General features: G+C 43.2%; 1 protein-coding gene across 1 annotated transcript in view; it reads right to left on the bottom strand.

Moving 5' to 3' along the window:
* Positions 1-25,119, bottom strand: part of ZCWPW1 (zinc finger CW-type and PWWP domain containing 1) — a 2,385,176-nt gene that overhangs the window by 2,244,211 nt on the left and 115,846 nt on the right. The window contains exon 3 of the mRNA XM_044076340.1: positions 21,892-21,982. Within this exon, the coding sequence (XP_043932275.1) occupies positions 21,892-21,982 (91 nt within the window). The remainder of the gene's footprint in view (positions 1-21,891; positions 21,983-25,119) is intronic.

The following is a 25,119-nucleotide window of genomic DNA, read 5'->3' as shown; positions in this document are numbered from 1 at the left end:
GGTACAATACCTTGTTTCGGACGAAGCACCTGTGTATTAACCTGTTTATGATTCAAATTGACTGTAACCGGTGAAGAATTGATAACTATGTCTCTGTTGTTCCCTTCACGATCCGGATTTAATGCCACCATTTCTCCGTTGCGTTGTGTAGAACCCATATTCAGACGTTCCATACGACCAATGTTGTCAGTAAATCCGGAAGTTGCAGCATTTGGCGGGTAAAAAGAACCCGTCTCCAAACAATAACATAACCGTTGTAACCTGGGGGTATGAAATTACCACATTCGCCAATACGATTGCCTAGCGGTAGCACAACTTTCCTTTTGGGTCAGAAGTTCCAATAACTTGGTTAGTTCACCCTTTAAACAAGAAACTTCTCCCCGCAGTTGTCTAATTTCCGCTCCGGTGTCCTCGGCCAACACAGTCCCAGATAGGTCTAATTCATCTGTGATATCCATAGCAAGAAAACGGCAAGGATAGGAAACTCAATAACGTGACCAAAAACCAAAAACTGAGTACTAAAACAAAAAAATAGCAGAAATCTTGAACGGAACCACTAGTGTAGTAGAAACTTGTACTGACGAAAAACACTTTATTTTATTATGAAAAACAGAAGGAGGGAATGTTACTAGAAGTTCAGGAATTAGATAAGAAAGTCAAGAATGATTTGTTGTTTCCACAGTACAATGGTTTACATTATAGGATGTTGGACAAGGTAGATAAAAGATGTTATAATATTTTTCAAAAAAAGAACCGTAAATTAGAAAGGGACAAAAAGAGTTACCTAAACAAACAAGTTTATATTAATAAAAGTGATAACATGGCAGGACAAGTACAGGATAGAAAGAACAAGTTTTGCCAACGTATGCTAGTTCATTTGAAGGACAGAATTTCGATCATAGAACACCCAGGTATAGTAAGGTGGTAAGTAAAAAAGGACAAAGGGAAGATAGGGAAGATGACTTCCATTATTCCAACACACAGGAAGGTGAGGATTTTCCAGAGGTTTGACGCTCACAGAGACTGGCACAGTATTACACGGAGAAAGGGGAATACAACAGACATTATTATCCACACAGGAGGAATTACAATTAAGTATAGTGAATTCATATAATTCCATAGATAACAACAGTGGGATAGTACACAAGAAGGATGGATTTACAATATATAATTACACAGATAGATTAATTACGGAAGATTATTTCAAATTGTTTTCGAAAGGTGTGAAATATATTCCCTCTTCTTCAGGGGATATAGTAGACAATATTGTGTCTTTAAAGTTGTATACTAGAAAACTCAATTTGGAAATATGTTTAGAACATAAGGAGGTAGAAAGGAAAAATACTTTATACAGTTATGTTTTACCAAAGAAAAAAAGTATATATAATCCCCCCTTACATCCCCTTGTGGAAACATATGAAAGGTTAGTAATGGAGGACACCTGCAGCAATTAGAAAGACCCCAAAAGTATCTCACCAAGAGGATCAAGGGTCTCAAACAGATGCCATATGCTTCTTGGTTAAAAAAACTCCAGCTCTACTCAGTTGCATACCGCCTACTTCGAGGCGATCTATGCCTGACATACAAAGCTATGTCAAATCCAGAATTAATGGACATGCTCCACCTCAGTAAATTTAAATCCCTTAGAGCCACACGCTCGAGGGACTTAAACCTCAGCACAGAAATAAATAGAACTTGCTGGAGGGACAGGTTCATAACCCAGAGGCTCCCTTCGCTCTGGAATAGAATTCCAGTTCATGTGAGGCAGAGCACCTCACTGAATCTCTTCAAGAAAAATCTTGATAGGTGGATGGGGGATCGTAGGTTTGTCCCAGGGATTACTCCCGTGTCACTATTAGACAGAGGCACAGTAAACTAAACCTTAAAAAGGGCACAGTATACTCAAATCAAGGGGTGGCGTAAGCCATACAGAATCAGGCTAGGCTTATAATTGCCTCAGGGCAGATAGCCTAGTATGAACCTATGAACCTATATATATATAACATTTTTAAGTATAACAAAAACGTTAACAACTGGAACCTAACAAGGGGAGAAAATGAATTATTAAATAATTTAAGAAAAGATAATAATGTAAGAGTTATGATTCCTGACAAGGGAGGAGGAGTTGTTTTGTTTCGTAGTTTGGATTATTCCGATGAGATGTTAAATTTATTATTTGATAATAGTACCTATGTGGGGATATCCAAAAATCAGATAAACATAGCATACACTAGGATTGATTCATACCTGGAGGAATATTTATTAGATGGAAGAATAAGTACAGATATTTATGAACTTTTATATAGAAAGGATTCATTAGTTCCTGTTTTTTTTGGTATCCCCAAGATACATAAAAATATTAGTAAACCGCCATTTAGACCAATAGTAGCGGCTAGGGGATCCAAAATTCACCCATTAACTGTGTTTATAGATAATTGTGTAAAACATATCATTCAGAAAGTACCACATTTGTTAAAGGATTCGTGGCAATTTTTGAGGAATATTAAACAAGAATTCTTTAGTGATAATGTTCTTTTCCTCACAGTGGATATAAAAGATCTTTTCACAAGTATCCCCAAATTGGAAGGGTTAACTTTTTTTGAAGAAGTGCTTTTCCAATATTCGGACTTGGATAATGATATGGTTAAACTTGTTTGTGAATTAATGAGTTTGGTACTAGACAACAATTTCCTTTGGTTCGAAGATGAATATTATCAATAAATCAAGGGTGTCCCCATGGGAGCAGCATGTTCACCCGTTTATGCAAACCTAGTTTTACTGGGTTGGGAGAACAACTTTGTTATTGGTGGCCCCTATTGGGCTAGTGTTAAACTATACGTATGCTATTTGGACGATATTTTTATATTATGGACTGGTATGGAAGAAGAGGTCCCTAAATATATAGAATATTTAAATTCAACTACTCATTTTTTGGAATTTACGTATCAATACCACAAAAATTTGATTAATTTTTTGGATACTACCATTTCCAAAGAAAAAGAGGGATTTAAATCCTTGGTATATAGAAAGAAGACTTTTTGTAATGCCTACCTACATTTTCAAAGTGAACATCCATTTAGCCAAAAAATTAGTATAGTGAAAGGACAGGCTATTAGGATTGCTAGGATGACATCCTGTAAAGAGGATCTAGGTAAAGAATTTAAAATTATTTCTGATATGTTTGTGGAGAGAGGTTATCCATTGGAGCTTCTAGACAATATTCTTCAAGAAATATATACACAATGGGGTATTAAGTACCATCCTTTGTTAGGTACTCATTTGGAAGAGATATCAGGCAACAGTGTAAATAGTTCAAAACCAGTAAATTTTACTAAAGCTTGTACGTTGCAGTACAATACAAATACCCATTTAGTTCAAGAAGCTCTTAAAAGAAACTGGAATATTTTTAGAACTAAAAAGGAAATTTTAGATAAAGTAGGCAATAGGCCAAAATTTGTCAACAGAGTAGGTTATAATATCCAACAGTTATTGGAGTATAAATTTGACAGTATGGGTCAAGACAAGAGGGGTACAAAGCAGTGTGGTATGTGCAGATATTGTCCGTATATTATTAAAGAAACTACATTAGTTTTAAACAACAATATTGGGAGTAAAGTTTGGTTTAAAAAGGGCAATTGTAATACAAGAGGGGTAGTATATTTGGCTTGGTGTACGACAAGTGGGCATTTTTACGTAGGGAAAACTGAAAGAATGTTAATAAACTGAATATACGAACACAATCACAAAACTACAAATGCATTATATAGACATTCTATCAATTGTGAAAAATTTGATAAATTTGTGTTTGGCATTCTGGAAACAGTACAAATTAACCCTAGAGGTGGAGATTGGAAAAATGTTTTAAAAAAGAAGGAGCGCCAGTGGCAATTTAGACTGGCAGCTATGTTTGCACCAGGCTTAAATGACTATGTATCACTTGTTCCTATGTTACAAGAGAGAGCTAATAATATATAGAAATAATACATAGGACTAACAACGTGTTTTTTAATAGTATTAATTTAAGGTGTATCATTAGATTCTATAGCATATGGATAGAAATTCAATGGGTCTTAATTTAAGAATTTTAAAGTTTATTTTTGTATCTAACTTTATTATTATATTACATTTTTTATTAATCTTTATTAATATATTTCTTAACTAAAGTGAAAGTATATTTATGTATATGATAAATGTTATATAACAAATATTCAACATCAAGTGGTTAATAATCCATAGGATGTAAATCAGTAGTGTATATAAGAAAGCTTTTAAACGTAATTTTGGAGATATCTTTTTAAATTTAATTAATTAATGATGATGTCATGATGGTTTAGTATATAAATGGAGTTAATTGGTGCTTTTGTTTTATTTCTGAAGAAGTCTCTATTTGAGATGAAAGCGCTAAAATGGATTATTAAAGTGTTTGCATTTCTTTTCGTATTGTGTTTTTCGTCAGTACAAGTTTCTACTACACTAGTGGTTCCGTACAAGATTTCGGCTATTTTTTTGTATTAGTAAAGAAAGACTTGAAGGGTTCCGTGAAGGAACAGAGTCGCATCCAGGCATGCCTACGGAGAGCGATTCCTGTACCTGCAGCTCTACTCGAACCATCAGCTGCGTATGATTCGAGAAGCATGGGCGAGTTGACTATTGAATTGAGGGTAGAGAGCTGAGTGGCAAACTTGTCGGATACACTCGAAGCTACAGCACCCAAAAGAGTATCTCTCAACTCCTTAAGGAGATCTCTCTGCAGTCTGGTAAAATGTGTCAGGTAGTGCAGTGATCTGAGTGAGAAAGTCGCTGAACTGAACATGAGTTTCCCATATCTATCCATGATCCTAGATTCTCTGTTAGGAGGATGGATAGATGAGCAAGTCTCAGACATTTCCTTTTTGGTGGCTGCTGCTTGGATGACCGGAGGAGACAGAAACTGACACAGGCACTTTAGGGGAAGAAGAGGCCAGACCTTGAGATGAGGAAGCCTTAGGAGATAAGACTCGCCTCATGGCTTCGAATGCACCTCAGCTCCGATGAGAAGGAGTCGATGGCTCTGACGGAGCCGCCATCTCCTCCCACACCAAAGCCATGGACTCCAAGCAAGAGGTAGGAGCCGAGCTCACCTGAGCCAAGGCCCAGAGAGGAAGAGTCAGCACTGACAAGTTTGGTGCGGCTATCCTTCCTGGACCCAACCGGAGAGTGTCAGCTCCTAGAGTCCCCGGTGCAGACCGGGAAGTCTAGGAGCCGACTGGAGAGTGTCAGCTGCTAGAGTCCCCGGCCGGTGCCAAGAACGTCCGATCAGATGGAGCCGACAACACTGGAGCAGGTGTCGGCTCCAAGGGATTCACAATCATCAGGTTGGCTGCCTCTGGCTCCGAATGTCCGGTATGGCTCGGAGGAGGAGCAGACAATTCAAGAGTAGTGGTCTTCAGCTCTGACGGTTAGGTCTGAGCCGACAGCAATTTAACTAGGCCTGGTGCCTTTAAAAGTTTCTGAACCAGCCGGTCCATATCCAGATCAGATAGGCTGACAGAGGACCTGGAAGAGTGAACATATGGAGCCGACTGTAACAATATGGATGGAGGTTTTTCAGCAACCGGTTCAAGAGCAGTGTCCTGGTTCCGAAAAAAACAGACCGTCGGCTCCGAAGGCAGTGGAGCCGAAGTCATCACACTTTCTGACCTTTTTCCTTTTTTTGGACCTAGAATCAGAGGAAGATTTTGATGATTTAGATGATTTACTGGCTCCATCCTGGTCAGACAATGCCTCAGAAAAGTGGTGTTTGACGATACCCCTAACAATCAATTTCCTCTTTCTTTCTGCTAGCACTCTGGTGAAAAAGGAGTGACAGATACTGCAAGACTCTTGCAGGTGCGCCTCACCCAAACAGTTGACACACTGCATGTGGGCATCCGTGACTGACATTTTCTGTCCGCAGTCTGGGCACTTTTTAAACACAGACTTTGGATGTTTGTCGTTTTCTTCAGACATTTCCAACTGAAACACACTATTTAACTATGAGCTATTTTTAACTAACTAACTAACTCACACCAACACACACACAGCCCAAAAGGGGCAACTATATATAAACAGGATTAAGTAATCCAACTACAATAGTCCCAACAGGGAACACAGACTAATAACTTTGAAGGGATCCTAAGGCCAAAGGGCCGAAGACAAAGACAGATTATACTGGGGAAAGGGGATGAACACAGAAAAACTACTATCTACTAGCTAGTAATATCTGCTACTAAATATAAATCAAGTATATATAAAAACTGAAAAATATAACTTGCTGAAAGTTGAAAAACTCCCAAGAAAGTCTTGAGCAAAGCTGGAAACCAAGAGATTCGTGCCGCGGCAAACTAAATCTGAGGTAATTCCAGTAATGCATTGTGGGATAAGGGGTGGGGTCACGAGCTACTGGAGAACTTTGAGCTTGCTAGTCGGCCGTGTCAGAGCCGAGGATCGGCTTCGAACCCATCAGTGATGAATGAACGGCGAGATTGAACAACTTCACATTATTGGATTCTGACACCACCTTAGGAAGGAAAGAAGCATTGACACGTAATGTTACTCTATCCTTATGACTAACCAAGTAGGGAGGTTTAGAAGATGAGGCTTGAAGTTTTGAATTCTTCTACCAGAAGTAATAGCTACCAGAAAATAGTTTTCCAGGTCAGGAATTTAAGATCACATTTAGCTGCTGATTCAAAGGAGGAATAAAATAAGACTGCAGTACTAAATTTAAATCCCATGGAGGAGTAGGATATTTATATGATGTCTTAGCAGGAGTGTGCCTCTAAAAAGGGTTTACAAAGCTTAGATGAAACCAAGGAAAAATTCTCAAATCCATTATGGAAATCAGAGATTGCTGCCAACTCAACTTTAATTGGTGAAGCTAGCTCCCTCATTAAAAATTACTGCAAAAAATTCCAGAACAGATTGTATAGGAGCTGAGAAGCAGTCAGTGTATTTTAGATGTGCCCAAAAAATCAATCTTTTCCATTTACTTTTGTAAAGTTTTTTGTAGAAGCCTTATGAGAAGATAAAAGTATGTGACGGACAGGGGAAGAGAGCATTGGCTGTCTGGCTATTAACAGAATTCAGGAAACCACATTGTTACCTCGACGTTTGAGAAATCCAGATGAATCATGCCTATTGGGTGAGACAGTAGGTCTGGAAAAAGATCCAAAATCCAAGGTGGTAAAGCACATGCGGCTAAAGGAAGGGGAACCAAATCTGTTGACGTCAGTAAGGAGCAATGAAAATGGCTTTGCTCTTCAACCATGCAGCTTTCTGTAGAAATTTGGGAATTAGAGGAGTTGGGAGTAAGTATAAAGAAGATGGCGGACAATTGAGGAATAGAGCACCCCTCAGTCATTCATGCAAGGTTGGGGTAAAGAAGCTGCTGCATTTGCAGTTTAGGGGAGATGCAAAATGATTGCTGCAAGGCTGGCCCCATTGACATAAAATCATATCTGTCACTTTTATGTTGGCAGACCACTTGTGAGGTAGTAGAATGGACCTGCTCAGTTTGTCTGCTATCAAGTTGGACTTCCCCGGAATACCCGTTGCTCTCAAAAAGCAGTTGGAAGAGATTGCCTATTGACACACTATGAGAGCTTCTCAACACAAGGGGTAAGACCTGGCTCCCCCTTATTTGTTGATGCACCAAACTAGTAACATGTTGTCTGTCTGGATCACAACTGTCCTGGAAGGGAGAGAGTATTGGAATGCCTGCAACTCCAACATTACTGCTCTCATTTGCAGGACATTGTTGTTTGTGTTGGCCTCTTTGAGGGACCAAGTGCCTTGGACTGATTTCCCCAGGAAGTGCCCCATTCCCGCCAAATCAGGGAAGCATCCATGGTCACTTTAGCTTTGGGCTGAGGGAGGACGAAATGACCGCCTTGTAGAACCTGGTCTGATCAAATACACCACCAAAGGTGTTTTTTCCATGACTGTCTGATTCTTATTTTTGCTGACATGCACTGGTAAATAATTGACCATTGTGTTGCTAGCATCCATTAAAGAATTTTCATATGAAATCTTGCTAGAGGAACTAAAATTATGACTGCTGACACTGACCCTCAAGGCTTGAAGAATCAACCTGGCTGGAATTTTGGTACAGTGAACTATTTTCCTGATCTGAAATCTGAAAGTCTGCACTCTTCAAAGAGGAAGAGAAGCTGTTACTGACACTGTGATGAAAATAAAAAGTTATGTACTCACCATAACATTCCATGTTTGTTGTCCACCTCGCCTTCATTCATTGCTGGATAGGTCCAGAACCAAGAATAGGTTCCGACTTGGCCTATACTAAAGCTCGAGAGCTTCCACCGGCTCGAGGCTATACCCTATCCTATCATGCCTTGGGAAGATTACCCAGATCTTGTTTGCAAATCCTAAACTAGTAGTTCCTACATAAACCCCTGTCTACTAAAGGAGCCAAGGAAGAGAAACAGAGAACATGAATTTCCAATTTTTGTTTGACATGTCGATCCTCCAGGAGTGAATGCTGGGGGAAGGAGGGTGGGGCACAAGAATGAAGGCGAGATGGACAACAAACATGGAACGTTATGGTGAGTATATAACTTCTTAATGTTATGTTGTCCTTATCTCGCCTTTGTTCATTGCTGGATGGGACAGCGTCCCTAGCACCTTATTTCTTGAGTGGCTCAGGGGAAAATACTCTTCAGAACAGTAGATCCAAAGGAAGCCCTGTTCCTGGAGGACAAATCCATTTTGTAATGAGTAATAAAGGTATGAGGCTTTACCCATGTAGCTGCAGAACAAATCAAGTCTATGGGTAGTTTTGCCTGAAAGGTTGAAGACGTCGCAACAGCCCTTATAGAATGACCTTTTATCTTGCCTGGAAGTTTTCTATTTTGAGATGTGACCAAAAGGTTATGCAATCAGTAAGCCATTTTGAAAGCGTGACTTTAGATATTGAGGCGCCCTTTTTCATAGCTGAGACAGACACAAATAATTGGTCTGATTTTTTTTCAGTTCCTTTGTTCTGTGCAGGTAGAAATGTAATTGTCTGTGTACGTCCAGTTGATGTAATCTGTATTCTGCCTTGTTGCCATAGTTTGGGAAAAACACTGATAATTCAATAGATTGATATAAATTAGTCTCAGAACATTCCTTGGGAAGAAAAGATAGATTAGTTTTCAGGGACACTCTATCCTTGTGGAAAATCAAATAGGGAGAATGCATTATCAATACTGGCAGACGTGATGGCTACTCAGAAGATCTTTTTCCACTTTAGAAACCAGAGATGACAAGATGATGCAGGTTCAAAGGGAGGAAGGATTAGAGTGGACAATACCAAATTGAGGTCCCAAGGAGCTGGTGGTTCTTTTACTGGTGGCCTTAGCAAGAAAGTACCTCTCAAAAAGGCTTTGCACAGTCTATGGGACATGATTTTGAATCCCATTTCTCAAATATGGTAGTTTGATATAGCAGCCAATTGAACTCGTATGGTAGCCGTTGCTGCACCTTCGTTAAAAAGTTTTGCTAAAAAGTCTAAAATAGATGTGACGGGGGCCGTGAAAGGATCAATGTGATTTTTGATAGCCCAACAGGAAAACCTTTTTCATTTGCTAGCATAAAGCTTTCTAGTGGTCGCCTTATGGGATGAGATCAGAATATGTTTCACAGCGAGAGAAATATTCGGAATCCTGGCTAGGAGTGGAATTGGTGCATCCAAGCTGTCAGTTTGAGGGTTTGGACCGACTGATGGAGCGTCCCTGATGGATGAGTCAGGAGGTCTGGAACTGGGTCCAGAACCCACAGCTCATCTTGTAGATGGGGCCATAGGAAGGGGAACCAAATCTGACGAGACCAGTATGGGATGATGAGTATTAACCTGCTTCTCAACATGTTGGCTTTCTGAAGGACTTTGGGAATCGAGGGAAAAGGAGGGAAAGCATAAAAAAGACCCAGGAGCCAATCGTGTACAAGTGCATCCCTTGGTGACTACCCCGGAGGGGGGATCAGGGCAAATTAGCTGCTGCATTTGGCATTCATGGACATAGTACAAAGGTTGCAGCAAGGCTGTTCCAAATGGTGAAAAATCTGATCCACAATTTTGTGTTTTAGGGAACCACTCATAAGGCATTAGAATACTTCTGCTGAGTTTGTCTGCTATCACGTTGGATTTCTTCAGGATATGCGTTCTGTTAGAAAGCATTGGAAAGAGACTGCCCACTGCCATACTATTTGTGCCTCTTGACATAGGTGGTATCACCTGGTTCCTCCTTGCTTGTTTATATACCACACCACTGACACATTGTCTGTCTGGATTGCAGTCGTTCCTAGTGGAAGGGAGTTGTAGAATGCCTGCAATGCCAGAACCACCACACTCATCTCTAGGAAACTGATATGCAAGTGGTTCTCATATTTCTGCCAAACTCCTTGGACAGTCTTCCCTAGATAATCCCCAGCCCCCCCCATCTGGGAAGTGTCCGTGGTCACTGTAGCTATTGGTTGTGGAGGAATGAATGGTCTGCCCAAAACCACCTGAGTAGAATAAAGTCACCAGCGCAGATCCCTCTTGCAGGATTCTGCTAAGATAATCTTGTGGGATATGGGTAACTCCTGCATGGACCATTGGGAGAAAAGTAGCCACTGGAGAATTCTCATGTGCAGACGGATGAGATGTACCAAAGATACTGCTGCCTCTATGGTACCGAAAATTTTCAGAATAACCTTTGCTTATACTTTCTTCTTTGTAAGGAGGTTCTTTACTTGTTGGTGTAGTGTTTGTACTCTGTCGGGAGGAAGTTTGGCTACCATGTCACTTTTGTTTAAGTTTGCTCCTATGAATATAATATGTTGTGATGGCAACAAGGCAACTTTTCGAAGTTTATCATGATGCCTAGTTGAGAGCAAAGGTGGACGGTGGTGTCTCTTGCTCTGGTTAGTAGATGATTGGTGGTGGTGGTCAGGAGCCAGTCGTCCAAGTACGGAAACACCTGGAATCCTAGACACCTCATGTAAGCCGTGACTACTGCTATGCATTTGGTGAACACTCTGGGAGCTGTAGTGAGACCAAAGGGCAGAGCTCGGAACTGGTAATGACTGGTTCCCAGCCGAAAGTGTAAGTGACTCCTGGATCGCCTGTCCATCTTTATATGTTAGAACGCATCCTGGAGATCTATTCAGCGCATCCAATTGTCTTTCCCCAGAAAGGGGAGTATTGACTGCAGTGTCACCATATGGAACTTTGACTTTTTTACAGACTTGCTTAACCTGCTGAGATCCAGAATGGGCCTTCAGTCCTCTGTCTTTTTTGGAACTAAAAAGAACCTCGGTAAATTCCGGATCCAATTTGGTCTGTGGGGACATTTTGGATGACTTTTTTTACTAGCAACCTTTGTACTTCTAGGGTTGTCTGGTCCCTATGACTGGGTGGAACATCCGGGACTGATCTTTTTTCTGAAGGTGGAGAGGAAAAGGGTATACAGAAGCCTCTGCATATAATTGCTTGTACCCATTTGTCATTTATTATTTTTAGCCAGACATTTGGGTACAGTAACAAGTGACCCCCGACTGCCTTCAGAAGTGGACAAACGGGACTCCTTTCAAGAGTGCTGAAAGTACCTACCAAGGAACATATCCCTGTCAACCCGTTTTTTTGGACCCCCTCTGCTGCGAAGTCGGCATCTTCCATTGTTATTTCCCCTTCTGCCCCTGGGGGAAGAATCACCATGTGAATCCGGAAAGGCTCTCTGGGACTTGTGGAACCACATTTTTCCCCCCTTCTGGCCTTTGGGGTAAGAACTGGTAGGAAGGGAAAAACGGACTCCAATGGCAGAGTCTTTCCCTCTTGCTCGCACCTGGTCAGAGTCTCTTTCACTTTTGGCCCAAACAAGGACGAGCCATCAAAAGGGGCGTTGATAAAGGAAGACTTCAAGGGCTCTGCAAACTCGCATAAGCACATCCAGGAATGCCTCCTTAAGGAGATTTCTGTTCCCGCTGCCCTGCTCGCTCCATCAGCCTCATAAGAGATAACTTGCATGGAGGAGCTTACCATGGAATTTACAGCGGAAAGCTGAGAGGTCACCTTGTCTGAAACCCTCGCAGCTGTAGAACCTTGGAGGGTATTGCCTAGCTCTTTCAGGAGATCCCTCTGAAGCATATGTAAAATGAATCAAATAGTTCAGCGACCTAAGGGTGAAAAAAGCTGATGAAAAAAAGAAGTTATGTCTTACTAGAATGTTCCATCTGTGTTGTTGATCTTCTTTCATTCATCACTGATGGGTTTGGTTCCGAGCCCTCGGAACCGAGTTGGCCTAATACCAAGCTTATGCCAGCCAAAAAACTCTCGAGCTAAGCTATTACCCATAGTGCCCTTCTCCCTGTTACCTTAGATCAAGTTTCCCCACCTAGTACTAGTAAAGCAGAGGCTATTTCTGCACAAATGCCCTAAAATCACCACTTGGACTCAAAGTATCCCCCAGGAGCCTTTAGAGGGCGAAGGAGGGTGGGAAGTGATGAATGAAAGAAGATCAACAACACATATGGAATGTTATGGTAAGACATAACTTCTTTATCTGATGTTGTTAATCTTCTTTCCATTCATCACTGATGGGACAGAATCCCCAGCTACCCTGTGTTCCTTGGGCGGTCCTTATGAAACAACATTTCTGAGCACCACTGAGCCGAAAGCAGCTCTCCCTCTAGAGACCACATCCAATCTGTAATGATTAATAAAAGTGTGGGGGTTAACCCATGTGGCTGTTGCACAAATATCATCCATAGAGGCTCTCGAATGGAAGGCTATAGACATTGCCATAGATCTGGTAGAGAGGGCTTTAACATTCTGTGGTATAGGTTTATTTGCAAGTGAATAGATGTAGCGTATGCAGTCTCTTGGCCATTTTGATACAGTGACCTTGGTGACAGAATTCTAGGTCCAGAAAACGAAATGAAAATTTGGACAGTTTTACATATTGCTTTGGTTCTGTCTAAATAAAACCTCAGTTGTCTGTGTGCATCCAAAGAATGTAGACAGCATTACCCTTTATTAGAAAAATTTGGGAAAATACTGGCAAATCAATGGTCTGATTGATGGAAAAATCTGAGATAACTTTGGGGAGAAAAGATAGGTTTGTCCAGAGTGATACCCTGTCCTTGTGGAAGATTAAGTAAGGCCTGCACCTCTGAAATTCATCTGGCTGACTTGATGGCTACCAGGAAAAGTGACTTCCAAGATAAAAATTTGAGGTCACACTTCGCTGCAGGTTCAAAAGGGGGTTGAGTTAAGGACTGAAGAACTAACGTGAGGTTCCATGGCTCTATAGGTTGTCTGATTGGAAGCTTGATGTGGCTGATCCTTTTAAGAAAGGTTTTGCATAACCGAAGGAGGATGAAGGGAGAATTATCCAACCCATCATGAATGTTAGAGATAGCCACCAGATGTACTCGTATGGTAGAAGCTGCAGCTCCACCATCGAAGAATTTTGACAGATATTTTAAAACTGCTGTAACTGGAGCCAAGTACGGGTCTAGCCTCCTTTTCTTAGATCAAATAGAGAACCTCTACCATTTGTCTAGATATAGTCTTGTGGTGGATGGTTTGTGAGAGGCCAGGATAATTTCACATAGAGGTGAGGGAAGGTTATCCTGCCTGGCGATTAATGGAAGTGGAGAAACCAAGCTGTCAGCATGAGACTGGATAGGTTCTGGTGACTCAACCCTTGGGGGTGAGAAATTAGGTCTGGAAAAGGGTCCAGAATCCACGGTTGACATAATAGATGAGGCCGAAGGAAGGGAAACTAAACTTGTCAAGGCCAAAAGGGGGCTACGAGGATCGCTTTGCATTTCAACTGAATAGCTTTCTTTATGAATTGGGGAATCAAAGGGATGGGGGGATAGGCAAATAGCAGTCCCATGGGCCAATCGTGAATCAGAGCATCCCTCGGGGACACCCCTGTGGGAGGAATAGGGCAAAATAGCTGCTGCATTTGTTGTCTGATGGGGAGGCAAATAGGTCGCAACAAGGCTGGCCACAATGGCTGAAAATTTTTGCTGCTACATTGGGATTGAGGGACCACTCGTGAGGCAGGAGAATACATCTCTCAGCTTGTCTGCGATCACGTTGGAATTCCCAGGGATATGCGTTGCTATCAGAAAGTGTTTGGAAGCTATCGCCCACTGCCAAATTCTCATGGCCTCTCGACACAAGGGATAGGACTTGATTCCTCCTTGCTAGTTGATATACCAGACTACTGACATGTTGTCTGACTGAATTACAATTGTTCCAGAAGGAAGAACAGATTGGAATGCTTGCAACGCTAACAGCACCGCTCTCAGTTCTAGAACGTTGATATGCAGGTTGGCCTCCAAAGTGGGCCAAGTGCCTTGGACTGTCTTTCCGTGGAAATGGCCCCCCACCCTATCAGGGAAGCATATGTGGTCACAATGGCCTTGGGTTGGGGGGAATGGAATGGACGGCTCCAAACTTCTGTGTCTGTCCTCATCCACCAAAGAAGGTCCTGCTTGCAACAATTGGTTATCTGAATTTGAAAGCATAGAGGTTGGTAGTTTGGAAAACACTGAGATAACAGAAGCCATTGAAGTATTTGCATATGCAGTTTCGCAAGAGGCACTGTTGGTATGGAAGCTGCCATGGATCCTAAAACCTGAAGAACCTCCCTTGCTGAGCCTTTGTTTTGACAGAGTATCAACCGGAGCCGGAGTCTCAGTCTCTGAATTCTGTGAGCTAGGAGAGACACCAGAGAAGAACGGGTGTCGAAGACTGTTCCAATGAATTCTATGTTCTGAGCTGGAGCAAGGAAGGATTTCTCCCAGTTTATTGTCATCCCCAAAAATCTCATCAGGGAAAGAGTATATTGCAGGGCTGTTACCAGAAGATGCTTGGTGGGGGTGGTAAGGAGCCAATCGTCCAAATACAGAAACACCTGGAATCCTTGCAGCCTCAAGTGAGCTGTGACCACTGCCATGTGCTTTGTGAACACTCTGGGGGCTGTAAAGAGTCTGAACAGCAGAGCACGAAACTGGTAGTGATTGACTCCTAGCCGGAAGCGAAGTAGACTCCTGGAGCGTTTGTCCATTTTGATGTGATAATACGCGTCCCGGAGATTTAGTGACCACATCCAACTTCCTTCCCTTAGAAAAGGCAGAATGGACTGAACCGTGACCATCCAGAATTTTATTTGTGTAACCGACTTGTTCAAATTTCTGAGATCCAGAATTGGTCTCTAGTCCCCTCTTTTTTTGGCCCCAAAAGGAATCTTGAGTAGAATCTGGATCCACATTGGCCTGGTGGGACTATTTGGATGACTCTTTTTTGATACAGCTTGTTTATTTCTGCAGCTGCTTCTTCCCTTTGACTGGGTGGTAGGTCGGGAAGTTTTGTTGGAAGTTTTGGATAAGTGATGAGGGGAATGGTGTAGCCTCTAGTTATGATCTTCTGCACCCAACAGTTGGAAGTTATTGAATACCAGGCAGCATGGTGGGGAGAGAAACGTTCCCCTGACGGTTTACAGAGGAAGGCAATCGGGCCTCTCTTCAAGAGCACTGGTAAGGCTGCCCAGAGAAAGAATCCCTGGGTCCCTGGTTACGCGAACCCACTCTGCCTCAGTAGGGGTGTCTTCCAGAATTGTTACCCCCTCTGCCCCTGGGGGACTCATCGCCACGTGCGGCACGGAAAGGACCCTGAGATTTTTTATGTCACATTTTTCCGCTCCTCTGGTTTCTGAAAAAGGAATGTTGAGGATTGGAATAATGTAGGCCTGCCATCCTGCCCACATCTGGCCAGGGTGTCTTTCACCTTGGGGCCAAAAAGGGAAGTTGCTTCGATTGGAGCATTCAGGAAGGAAGACTTGAAAGGGTCCGCAAAGTCACAGAGGCACATCCAAGCATGGCGTCTAACAACTATGCCTGAACCGCCGCTCTAGCCGCCCCTTCAGTTGCATGTGAGAGCAACCTCATGGATGAATTGGAGATTGATTCCAGGGTTGCAAGCTGCAAGGCAACTCTGTCCCTTACTTCGTCAGACACCTGCCCTGCTAGTGTTGCAGAGAGTTTGGAAACCAAGTCTCTTTGGAGCCTCGTAAAATGTGCCAAGTAATTCAGAGACCATATGGCAAAGGTCGCTAAAGCAAAAACTCACTTCCCTAATCTGTCCACAGCCCATGACTCTCTGTTGGGCGGAGGAACAGTATGACTCTCTTCGACAAAATCCATTTCCGTGATTGCCACCACCACCATAGCATTGACTGGTAAACCTCTTGACCAATGTGGGTTTTCCTCCAGGGGGGGGGGGGTAGTATCTTGTCAAGTTTCCAAAAGATCGACTCAACAGAATCAGGGTTCTTCCAGGCATGCTGCACCACGAGTTGTACCAGCTCGTCTGCAGGTGGGGTCACCCAAGAGGTAGATGGTCGGGTATGGAAAGCCTGCAGAAACACAGAGTCCTTGAAGAAGGGTTAGGGGGCTTCCAATCACCCCTCTGTTTCAACATTTCAAGGATGTCTCCAAAGCAGACATCATCAGGGGGTGACCATGGGTACCCTTCACCATCATTGAAATCCATATCCTCTGTCAGAAACTCTTCAGGGGAATCTACATGCTTCTTCTTGCACTATCTGTTCCATGGGGACTCCTCAGTGGTGGCTTCTGAGGAGGACTCGGAAGAGGCGGCACCCTGTAATGTGGTCTTCTGCAATTTTCCTGCCTGGTGTCCTGGGGAGGTGGATTGTGTCAGCTGTAGCTCAGGGGGAAAAGATGTCTGAAGTTCCAACGTCAGTGGAATGCTTCCAGAAGCAAGTGCCCTCTCAATAGCTCGGAAAGCAGGTCTGCCCGAAGAGGGATGGGAGCCCGGAACCGAAAAGGACAACCTCGAAACCAGGGTCAAACCCCGCTCCATTGAACCCGCTCCCAAGGGTAGAGCCTCAAGCAGGATCGGTGTAGACAGAACTCCCGGCACTGTGGATGGAACCATAGACACACTTGGAACCGCACCATGAGCCAAAGAGCTTGTAGCCCAATCACGGGTTTGAAGAAGGCCCGGTTCAGAGGAGTCCGAAGGCCAAAGGGACAGTCCTGGAGCCCCAGTGAGGTCCACTCCAGGTGCCAAGATGGGGGGGGGGTGTTCCAAAAATGACGTCGGAGCTGAGGACTTTGGAACCGGTATGGTCAAAGGAGGAGAGTAGGATGGAGTCTGGGGAGAAACCAACCCAAGTCCTGCAGGTGGATGGGTCCTAGACGGACTGGGTATCCCCCTGGCTGTCAACAGCTGATCCACAAGGCGCACCACATCAAACTCGGAAAGGCTGCTGGTGGATCTAGTGGATTCTCCCAATGGGGAGTCAGGTTGTTCTAGGAATGGACTGTATACTTGCCCTAGAAATGGATCTGTAGATAGAGAGTATTGGGTCCGTGGTGTGGTATCTACAAGCACCAATGTCTCAAGTTTGGAGACTGGAAGAAGTGGTGTCAAAATTGTCATTATCAGGACTGTGAAAGGGCTCGGTGTGGAAGGGGTACTCAGAGCTGACACAGAAGGTTCCGTAGCAAGTGTAATCACAAAGATAAGCATCAAAGGCGTGTACTGTAGCGAAGCAGCATTCGGTGCCAAAATTGTAGTAATTTTTGGAAAGTCAGTAGTCGGTGCCGTAGGCAGTATTGGAGCTAAAGCAGGCACCGATATTGGAACAGTCGTAGTCGGAGCAGAAGAGGTCGGTGCCGATGAGGCAGACTTATGCTCTGAAGACAATTTAGGTACCTTAGACTTTACAGGTTTGCCCTGGTCACCCGATGGTGAAGAGGGAACAGAGTGGGATCTTTTCTTATTATTTCTGGGTTCAAGCAGATGAGACCTCCGTCGCAGAAAGGGCCTCTGAAAAGGGTGACTTAAGGAGGCCCTTCAGAATTAGTTTGTTTTTGGGCTCATTCAAGGTGAGCTGACTAAAACTTTGACAAATCACACAAGGGGGCTGCACTGAAATATGGGGCACCCTCAAACAATGAACACAGTCATCATAGGAATCACTATTCGGCAGTTTACCCTTACAAGAAGTACAATGTTTAAATCCCGACGTGCCCTTTTTATCCGACATCATGAACAAGAAACACAACAAGTCAGATAGAAAAACTAAGGCAAAGAGTTCTGGTTCTACTATATCTAAGTCTAATATGTCTATACTTCTACAATATCTATGTCAAACTATATATCAAAAAACACACAACAAGTTAGATGAAAAAGGAACAAGAAGAAATACTAACGATGGTATTTAAGAAATACCACAAGGGTAGGAAGAAAGACCGTACCACCAATGGTACTTAAAAACTACCAAAAGGGTAGAAACAGAAGGGTTAAAAAGGTCTATAGACAGCTTCAAAGTTAAAGAAATATCAAAATTACCAACAAAGAATAAGAAATAGACAAAATATCCAGAAAAGATATCCAAAGTTTTCCACTTAGCTGAGAGCTTGGCTTGAATACAGCTTTACGGCTACGCAGCAAACAAGCTCTAAGATAACAGGGAGAAGGGAACTATGGGTAATAGCTAAGCTCGAAAGTTTTTTGGCTGGCGCGAGCTTGGTATTAGGCTGACTCGGTTCCGAGGGCTCAGAACCAAGCCCATCAATGATGAATGGAAAAAAGATTAACAACATCAGATCATACAGTTTCCGTATCTGTCCATCGTATGAGATTCTTTATTCGGTGGATGGACAGAGGAGGAAGTCTCAGACAATTCCTTTTTGGTGGCTGCCGCCACTACCATAGCATCTACTGGGGCACCTTTTGTGAGGAACTCTTTGTCAGCAGGCGCTGTAATAAATTTATTTGGCCTCCTCGGAACAGGTTCCATAGACTCTGGAGAGTTCCATGCCTTCCGACTAACTACATTCAGGAGCTGGTCGAAAGGCAGAGTCACCCAAGAGGTGGAGGGGCGATACCCGAAACCTCCAAGTACATGGACTCATCCTCAGAAGGGTTGATGGACTTCCAGACACCTCTCTAACTATCTCTAGGATGTCCACAAAGGAGACATCCTTAAAGGGTGACCGTGGGGACCCTTCTGAATCATTGAGGTCCGTGTCTGAAGTGATGGACTCCTCAGGAGAATCTAGATGTTTCCTCTTACAAAATATCTTCAGAGGAGTACTCAGGAGAGGTTTCAGAAGAGATAGTATCACCCAGTAGGGTGTCCTGGGACTATGGGTCTCCACGCTTGGGAGGGAGAGATGGTAAAGAGACAGACTCTGGCGCTTTTGGGGGAAGAGTGTTTGGATCCGAGAGTGGAGTCATCTGGGGCAACAACACTCTCCTCATGGCCTCTAAAGCACCACGTCCTGGCTCCAAGGGAGCTCCTGGCTCCAAGGAACCAGAAGACTCCCCCAAACCAAGGTGGCTGACTCCAAGGCTGATGTAGGCCCGAGAGGTAGACTCGGATCAGACAATTGTCCAACTCGACTCTCCTCACCAGATCCAACGGAAGAACGTCAGCCCCTAGACCCCCTCAACAGATGATGGAACTGAGGAAGTTGGAGCAGTAGTCGGGACCGAAGATCCTGGAGCAGGTCTCGGCCCTGACGGTTCCACTAAAATCAGATCCAAGCACTCTGGCTCTGAAGCCACAACATGGGTTGGAGGAGGAAGTAATGAAGGGGAAGTGATGGTTGCTGGTCCTGAATCCTTCTGGGTCGGGGTCGACAGAATCTTGGCCAGCACCGGCGTCCATAACAGCGTCTTGACCACCCACTTCACATCATCGTCTGAAAGACTCCTGTAGGACTGAGAGGACGGGACGAGTATGTGACTAACTGCAGGATAGGTGAATGCAATGCTGAAGACACCGGTTCTAGATCTGGGGATCGACTCCAAATATGGAACTCCGTTGGCTCTGAAATAACTAGAGGAGAGCCGAAGAAGTAGCTTTCTCGGGCCCGAAAGCTTTCGGGTCTGAGGATGACTCCTTTGTATGTTTCTTCGAAGGTTTTGATGATGGATCCGTGGAAGATCTCTTTAAAGACTTCTCCAACCTAGGAGACTGAGACTGGTGAGAGGATTTTGAGGAACTCTGTTTCCCTTCTAGAGCCTCAGGAAAGGGAACTTTCAACAACCCCCTGACAATCAACTTATTTTTCCTCTCCATTAACACTCTGGAGCTGAATGCATGGCAAAAAGAGCATGACTCTTGCAGATGGACAGCACCTAAACAATACACCCAACTGGTGTGTCCATCTGTCAAGGACATTTTCCGGCTGCATCAATCACATTTTTTAAAGCCCAAAGGCTTTGCTTCTTTAGCATCTTTAGACATGACTAGCAAACAAGTCAAACAAATAAGAACTCTACAAGGAAAACCCAACAATAAGAACAAATTTTTTTTAAGATATATATATATATAGATATATATATATATATATATATATATATATATATATATATATATATATATATATATATATATATATATATATATATGTATATATCAATAAACAACTACAAGAAGAAGTAAAAGGTAGGTAGAGGAAAAGTCTCTAACTTAAACGACAGTCTCCTCACAGAGGAAAAGCCCCTAATTTAAATGACAACTCCTCACAGGAAAAAACGGAAAGGGGAAAGTAGGAAAGCCCTCTAAGTTAAACGGGCTGAAAGGAGCCCTCTAACTCAAACGGACTACCTAACGACAATGGGATAAGAAAGCAAGATAGTGCTAACAACAACAAAAAACCCAAAAACCTCTTTAACTTAATCAAGTTTGTGACCAGGATAGGGTGAAAAGATAAACGGCCTAGCGAACGACGACGGCCAGCAAGAAACAGTACAAAAAATCACAATGGACCTAGAAAGGCTTGTGTCTAACACCTAATACGAATTATCCAATACACACACTAATTATTTAGAGCAAAAAATTCTATAAAATGAAGAAAATGATTCCATTCAGCCTAGAGCCTAGTAGGAAGCACCCGATCTTGTTTAGCGGCAAACGAGATCTGGGTAATCTTTCCAAGGCATGATGGGATAAGGTATAGCCTCCAGCCGGTGGAAGCTCTCGAGGTTTAGTATAGGCCAAGCCGGAACCGATTCTCAGTTCTGAACCCATCCAGCAATGAATGAAGGCGAGAGAAGGACAACATAACATCTAGGGTTTAATGCCAACAGTTAAACCACTTAAACAGCAAAGTGCAATGCAACTATGTACTGGAATTACTAGTATAGGCTTAAAGACCTTTGCTATAGTAGACACAGAAATCTAAAATGAATTTAAAAACAGACCAAGAAATGAAAACACTTCTCTTTCTTTCTCAAAGTAATAGAACTGTTACAAAACAATAGTAATTTAAAAGATCACAGCAAACAGCATATTTGGAATTCTTTGACCCTCAGCTTTGAGATGACTGACCTAGAACTGCCTTAATACAAAGACTATTATCAGTTATGCAAATTGCTTTCTACACAAAATAATCCAGTAAATTGGGATGCATGCTTTGAAGCATGCCACAACTCCCAAATAAAGCAACAAAAAGGTTAAAAAACCACTGTCTAGAAGTGTATTGAATCGATGTCCGATCAGCATCCTGAGAGCTGGTCAAAACACGGTGCCACAGATGAGACTTTGGACACACACAGTTTCAGAGGTTTAGTCCTCTGGCAGTAAGTGCATAGGACTAAAGCTCTGAACTGTTACTGAATTGCTTCACCTGCCCTGGGTAAGGGTTTGCTTTTTTTCGACCTTCTTTCACTTATTGTGTGACTCTGAGCAAGTCTCTTAACAAGACAATGCTCCTCAGTCACTCCTGAAAAGGGACAGTTTGTTCAGTGGGCCCACCCAATTAACAAATATATACAGTAAAAGCAAACTAAAATGTCAACTACAATTAGAGATGCTTGGCCAATCTACATACCTCTGCATTCCTCCAAAGCCTTGTTTATCACTGCTTGAAAAAGCTCCTCATACTGGCAATCACTTAAAGATGGAAATGCTTTTGGTGTAACCTGCTAAAAGAATCAGGGTCAGTATAATGCATTACTTCTAACAAATGTGGCAAACCACAGTGAAAAGATACAGGAAATATATACACTATTTCTTTAATCTAGAGAACAGTACAGTTACATGACATACCATAATTTCTGAAAGAGACACGCTTCAAATAATAAATATTGGTACAAGGACTTCTACTCTCCATCATCTGCATTGTGTGGTATACTTCTTATGTCACTCCTCTACTGCAGGGGGCTTTCACCACAGCACTAGTCAGCTGATGATTAACTAATGCCAAAAATAATACAGTTAGCAATTCATTTAGAAAACATTTTGCAACTACAAGCCCTCCACTTCCTATAGCAAATGAAATGAAAAATGAAGCAATGTACTCACCATAACGTTCCACCCTTCATTCTTACATATGGGATCCGAGCCGATCGTCGGCTCCAACTTGGCCTATTTACAAGCAGGAAGTCTTCTAGTTGGCTCGTGGCTAGGTAGGTATCCCATGGTGCACCAGTACAATCCCCAGATCTTGTTTGATGCTAACTAGGAGACATAATAACAAATATACAGAAAAAGCCAATACTAAAAGGTCTCCATAAAAAAAGGTAATAGTATTTTTCTGTCTACAGGTACTTCCAGGATGGGGGTAGGAGGGTGGGTTCGTAAGAATGAAGGGCGAGATGGACTACAAACATGGAACGTTTTGGTGAGTACATAACTTCTTTATGTTCTGTAGTCCTATCTCGCATTCATTCTTACATATGGGACAGGGTCCCTAGCGCCTTATTCTTGGGTAGCTCAAGGAAAAATACTCCTGAGTACCGCGGAACCAAATGATGCTCTACCCCTGGAGGTTAAATCCAATTTGTAATGAGTAATAAAGGTGTGAGGGGTAGCCCACACTGCTGCTGCACAAATATTATAAAGTGGGACCCTGGCTTGAAAGGCTGCAGAGGGAGACTAAGATCTAGTAGAATGAGCCTTGATTTTAAAGGGTAAAGGTCTACCCTCAGAGTTGTAAACGTAAGCTATACAGCCAGAAATCCAATTTGAGAGTGTTACTTTGGAAACTGGTAAGCCTGACCTGGATTCGTAAAAGGAAATAAATAATTGATCTGATTTCCTGATTTCCTTAGTCTGGTGCAAATAATAACGTAATTGTCTATGGACATCCAGCTGATGAAATAAGAAGTTATGTACTCACCATAATGTTCCATCTGAGTAGGTATCTTCATTTGTCTGCAACCTTTGGGATACGGATCCGATCTCGGATCCGAGCCGGCAACTTCTTATCATAGCATAGATCCGAGCTCCTAGCTCCTCCCCTTACCCATAATCCCCTGCCTACCCTAACTGACCTCAGATCAAGTTTGCCCCATAGCACAGCAGATAAAAGTGTCCCAATGGGAACATATGCTAATAACACAAGAACAATCATATTGGTCAGGGGGAAGGAGGGGGGGTGGTTGCAGACAAATGAAGATACCTACTCAGATGGAACGTTATGGTGAGTACATAACTTCTTAATCTGAAGTAGGAACTTCATTTCTCAGCAACATTTGGGACAGAGTCCCCAGCTACCTAAATCTTGGGTGGCCTTCATGGAAGGATATTCCGGAGCACCGCAGAGCCAAAGGACGCCCTACCTCGGGAGACAACATCTATTTTATAGTGGCTGATAAAGGTGTGAGATGAAGCCCAAGTGGCTGCGGAACAAATGTCATCCAGTGGAACCCTAGCGTGAAAGGCCGCAGATGTGGCAACGGCCCTAGTAGAATGATCATGGACTCCTTGAGGTGCAGACCTTCCCAAGCTCTGATATGCTAAAAGAATACAACTCGAGATCCATCAAGAGAGAGAAACTTTAGAAACTGACTTTCCGAAATTACTTTTGGCAAAGGAGATAAACAACTGATCGGATTGCCTATGATCAGCAGTTCTATGGATATAAAAATGTAGTTGTCTGTGTACGTCTAAGGAATGTAGCTTGTACTCTCCTTTGTTATGAAAGTTGGGGAAAAACACTGGAAGATTGATAGATTGATTGATGTTCGCTTCTGAAGATACCTTAGGTAGAAAGGACGGATTGATCCTGAGGTAAACCCTATCCGGGTGAAAGACCAGATATGGTGGTTTGACACAAAGAGCTTGCAATTCCGACACTCTTTTGGCTGAAGTTATGGGGACCAAAAAAGCTGTTTTCCAAGAGAGAAATTTGAGATCAACTGTGGCCGCCGGTTCGAATGGGGGACCAGTCAAGGCCTGCAAGACTAAGGATAAATCCCATGGAGGTACCACCTCTTTAACTGGAGGCCTAAGGAGGAAGGTACCCTTGAGGAAGGTCTTACATAGTTTGGAGGTGATAAGAGGGCCAGAATCTTGCCCCACGTGATAGTATGAGATTGCTGCCAGTTGTACCTTGACTGTGGAAGAACTAGCCCCCTGGTGAAAGAGAGAGGTTAGAAAATCTAGAACCGACGATATCGGGGCTGTAAAAGGGTCTAAACGACGGTGTTCTGCCCAAATGGTGAAGCGTTTCCACTTACTCCGATAAACCTTCCTGGTGGAAGGCTTGTGAGCTGCTACAAGAATGGCTTTGACCGGTGATGAGATCCCGGGAGTCCTTATGAGGAGTGGAACTGGAGCAACCAAGCCGTCAGCTTGAGGTTGACCAGGTTCGGAGTCGGAAGACCGAGAGGGTGAGAAATGAGATCCGGAATGGGATCCAGAATCCATGGTGGATACACTAGCTGAGACCATAGGTAAGGGAACCACGCCTGACGAGGCCAGAATGGGGCAATGAGGATTATCTTGCTCCCCAACTGCCTGGCTTTCTGTAATAATTTCAACATTAGGGGAAGAGGAGGGTAAGCATAAAGCAGACTGGGAGGCCAAGCATGAACTAAAGAGTCTCTCGGGGACTCCCCCGGAGGGGGGATCAGAGCGAAGTAATCGTTGCATTTGGTGTTTGAAGGAGAGGCAAAAAAATCACAACAAGGTTGCCCCCCTCAGGTAAATACTTGCTCTGCAACACGATGGTTGAGAGACCATTCGTAAGGAGTCAGGATAGTACAACTGAGCCTGTCCGCTAGAATGTTGGACCGTCCCGGAATGTGCATTACTATGAGAAAGCGGTTGGTGG

The sequence above is a fragment of the Protopterus annectens genome, chromosome 7.part0 (assembly GCF_019279795.1).
Source record: "Protopterus annectens isolate FY-2018-M chromosome 7.part0, PAN1.0, whole genome shotgun sequence".
In the NCBI taxonomy this organism is placed as follows: domain Eukaryota; kingdom Metazoa; phylum Chordata; order Ceratodontiformes; family Protopteridae; genus Protopterus; species Protopterus annectens.
Note: the sequence above shows the minus strand (reverse complement) of the source record. Positions and strands in the feature narration are given on the sequence as shown.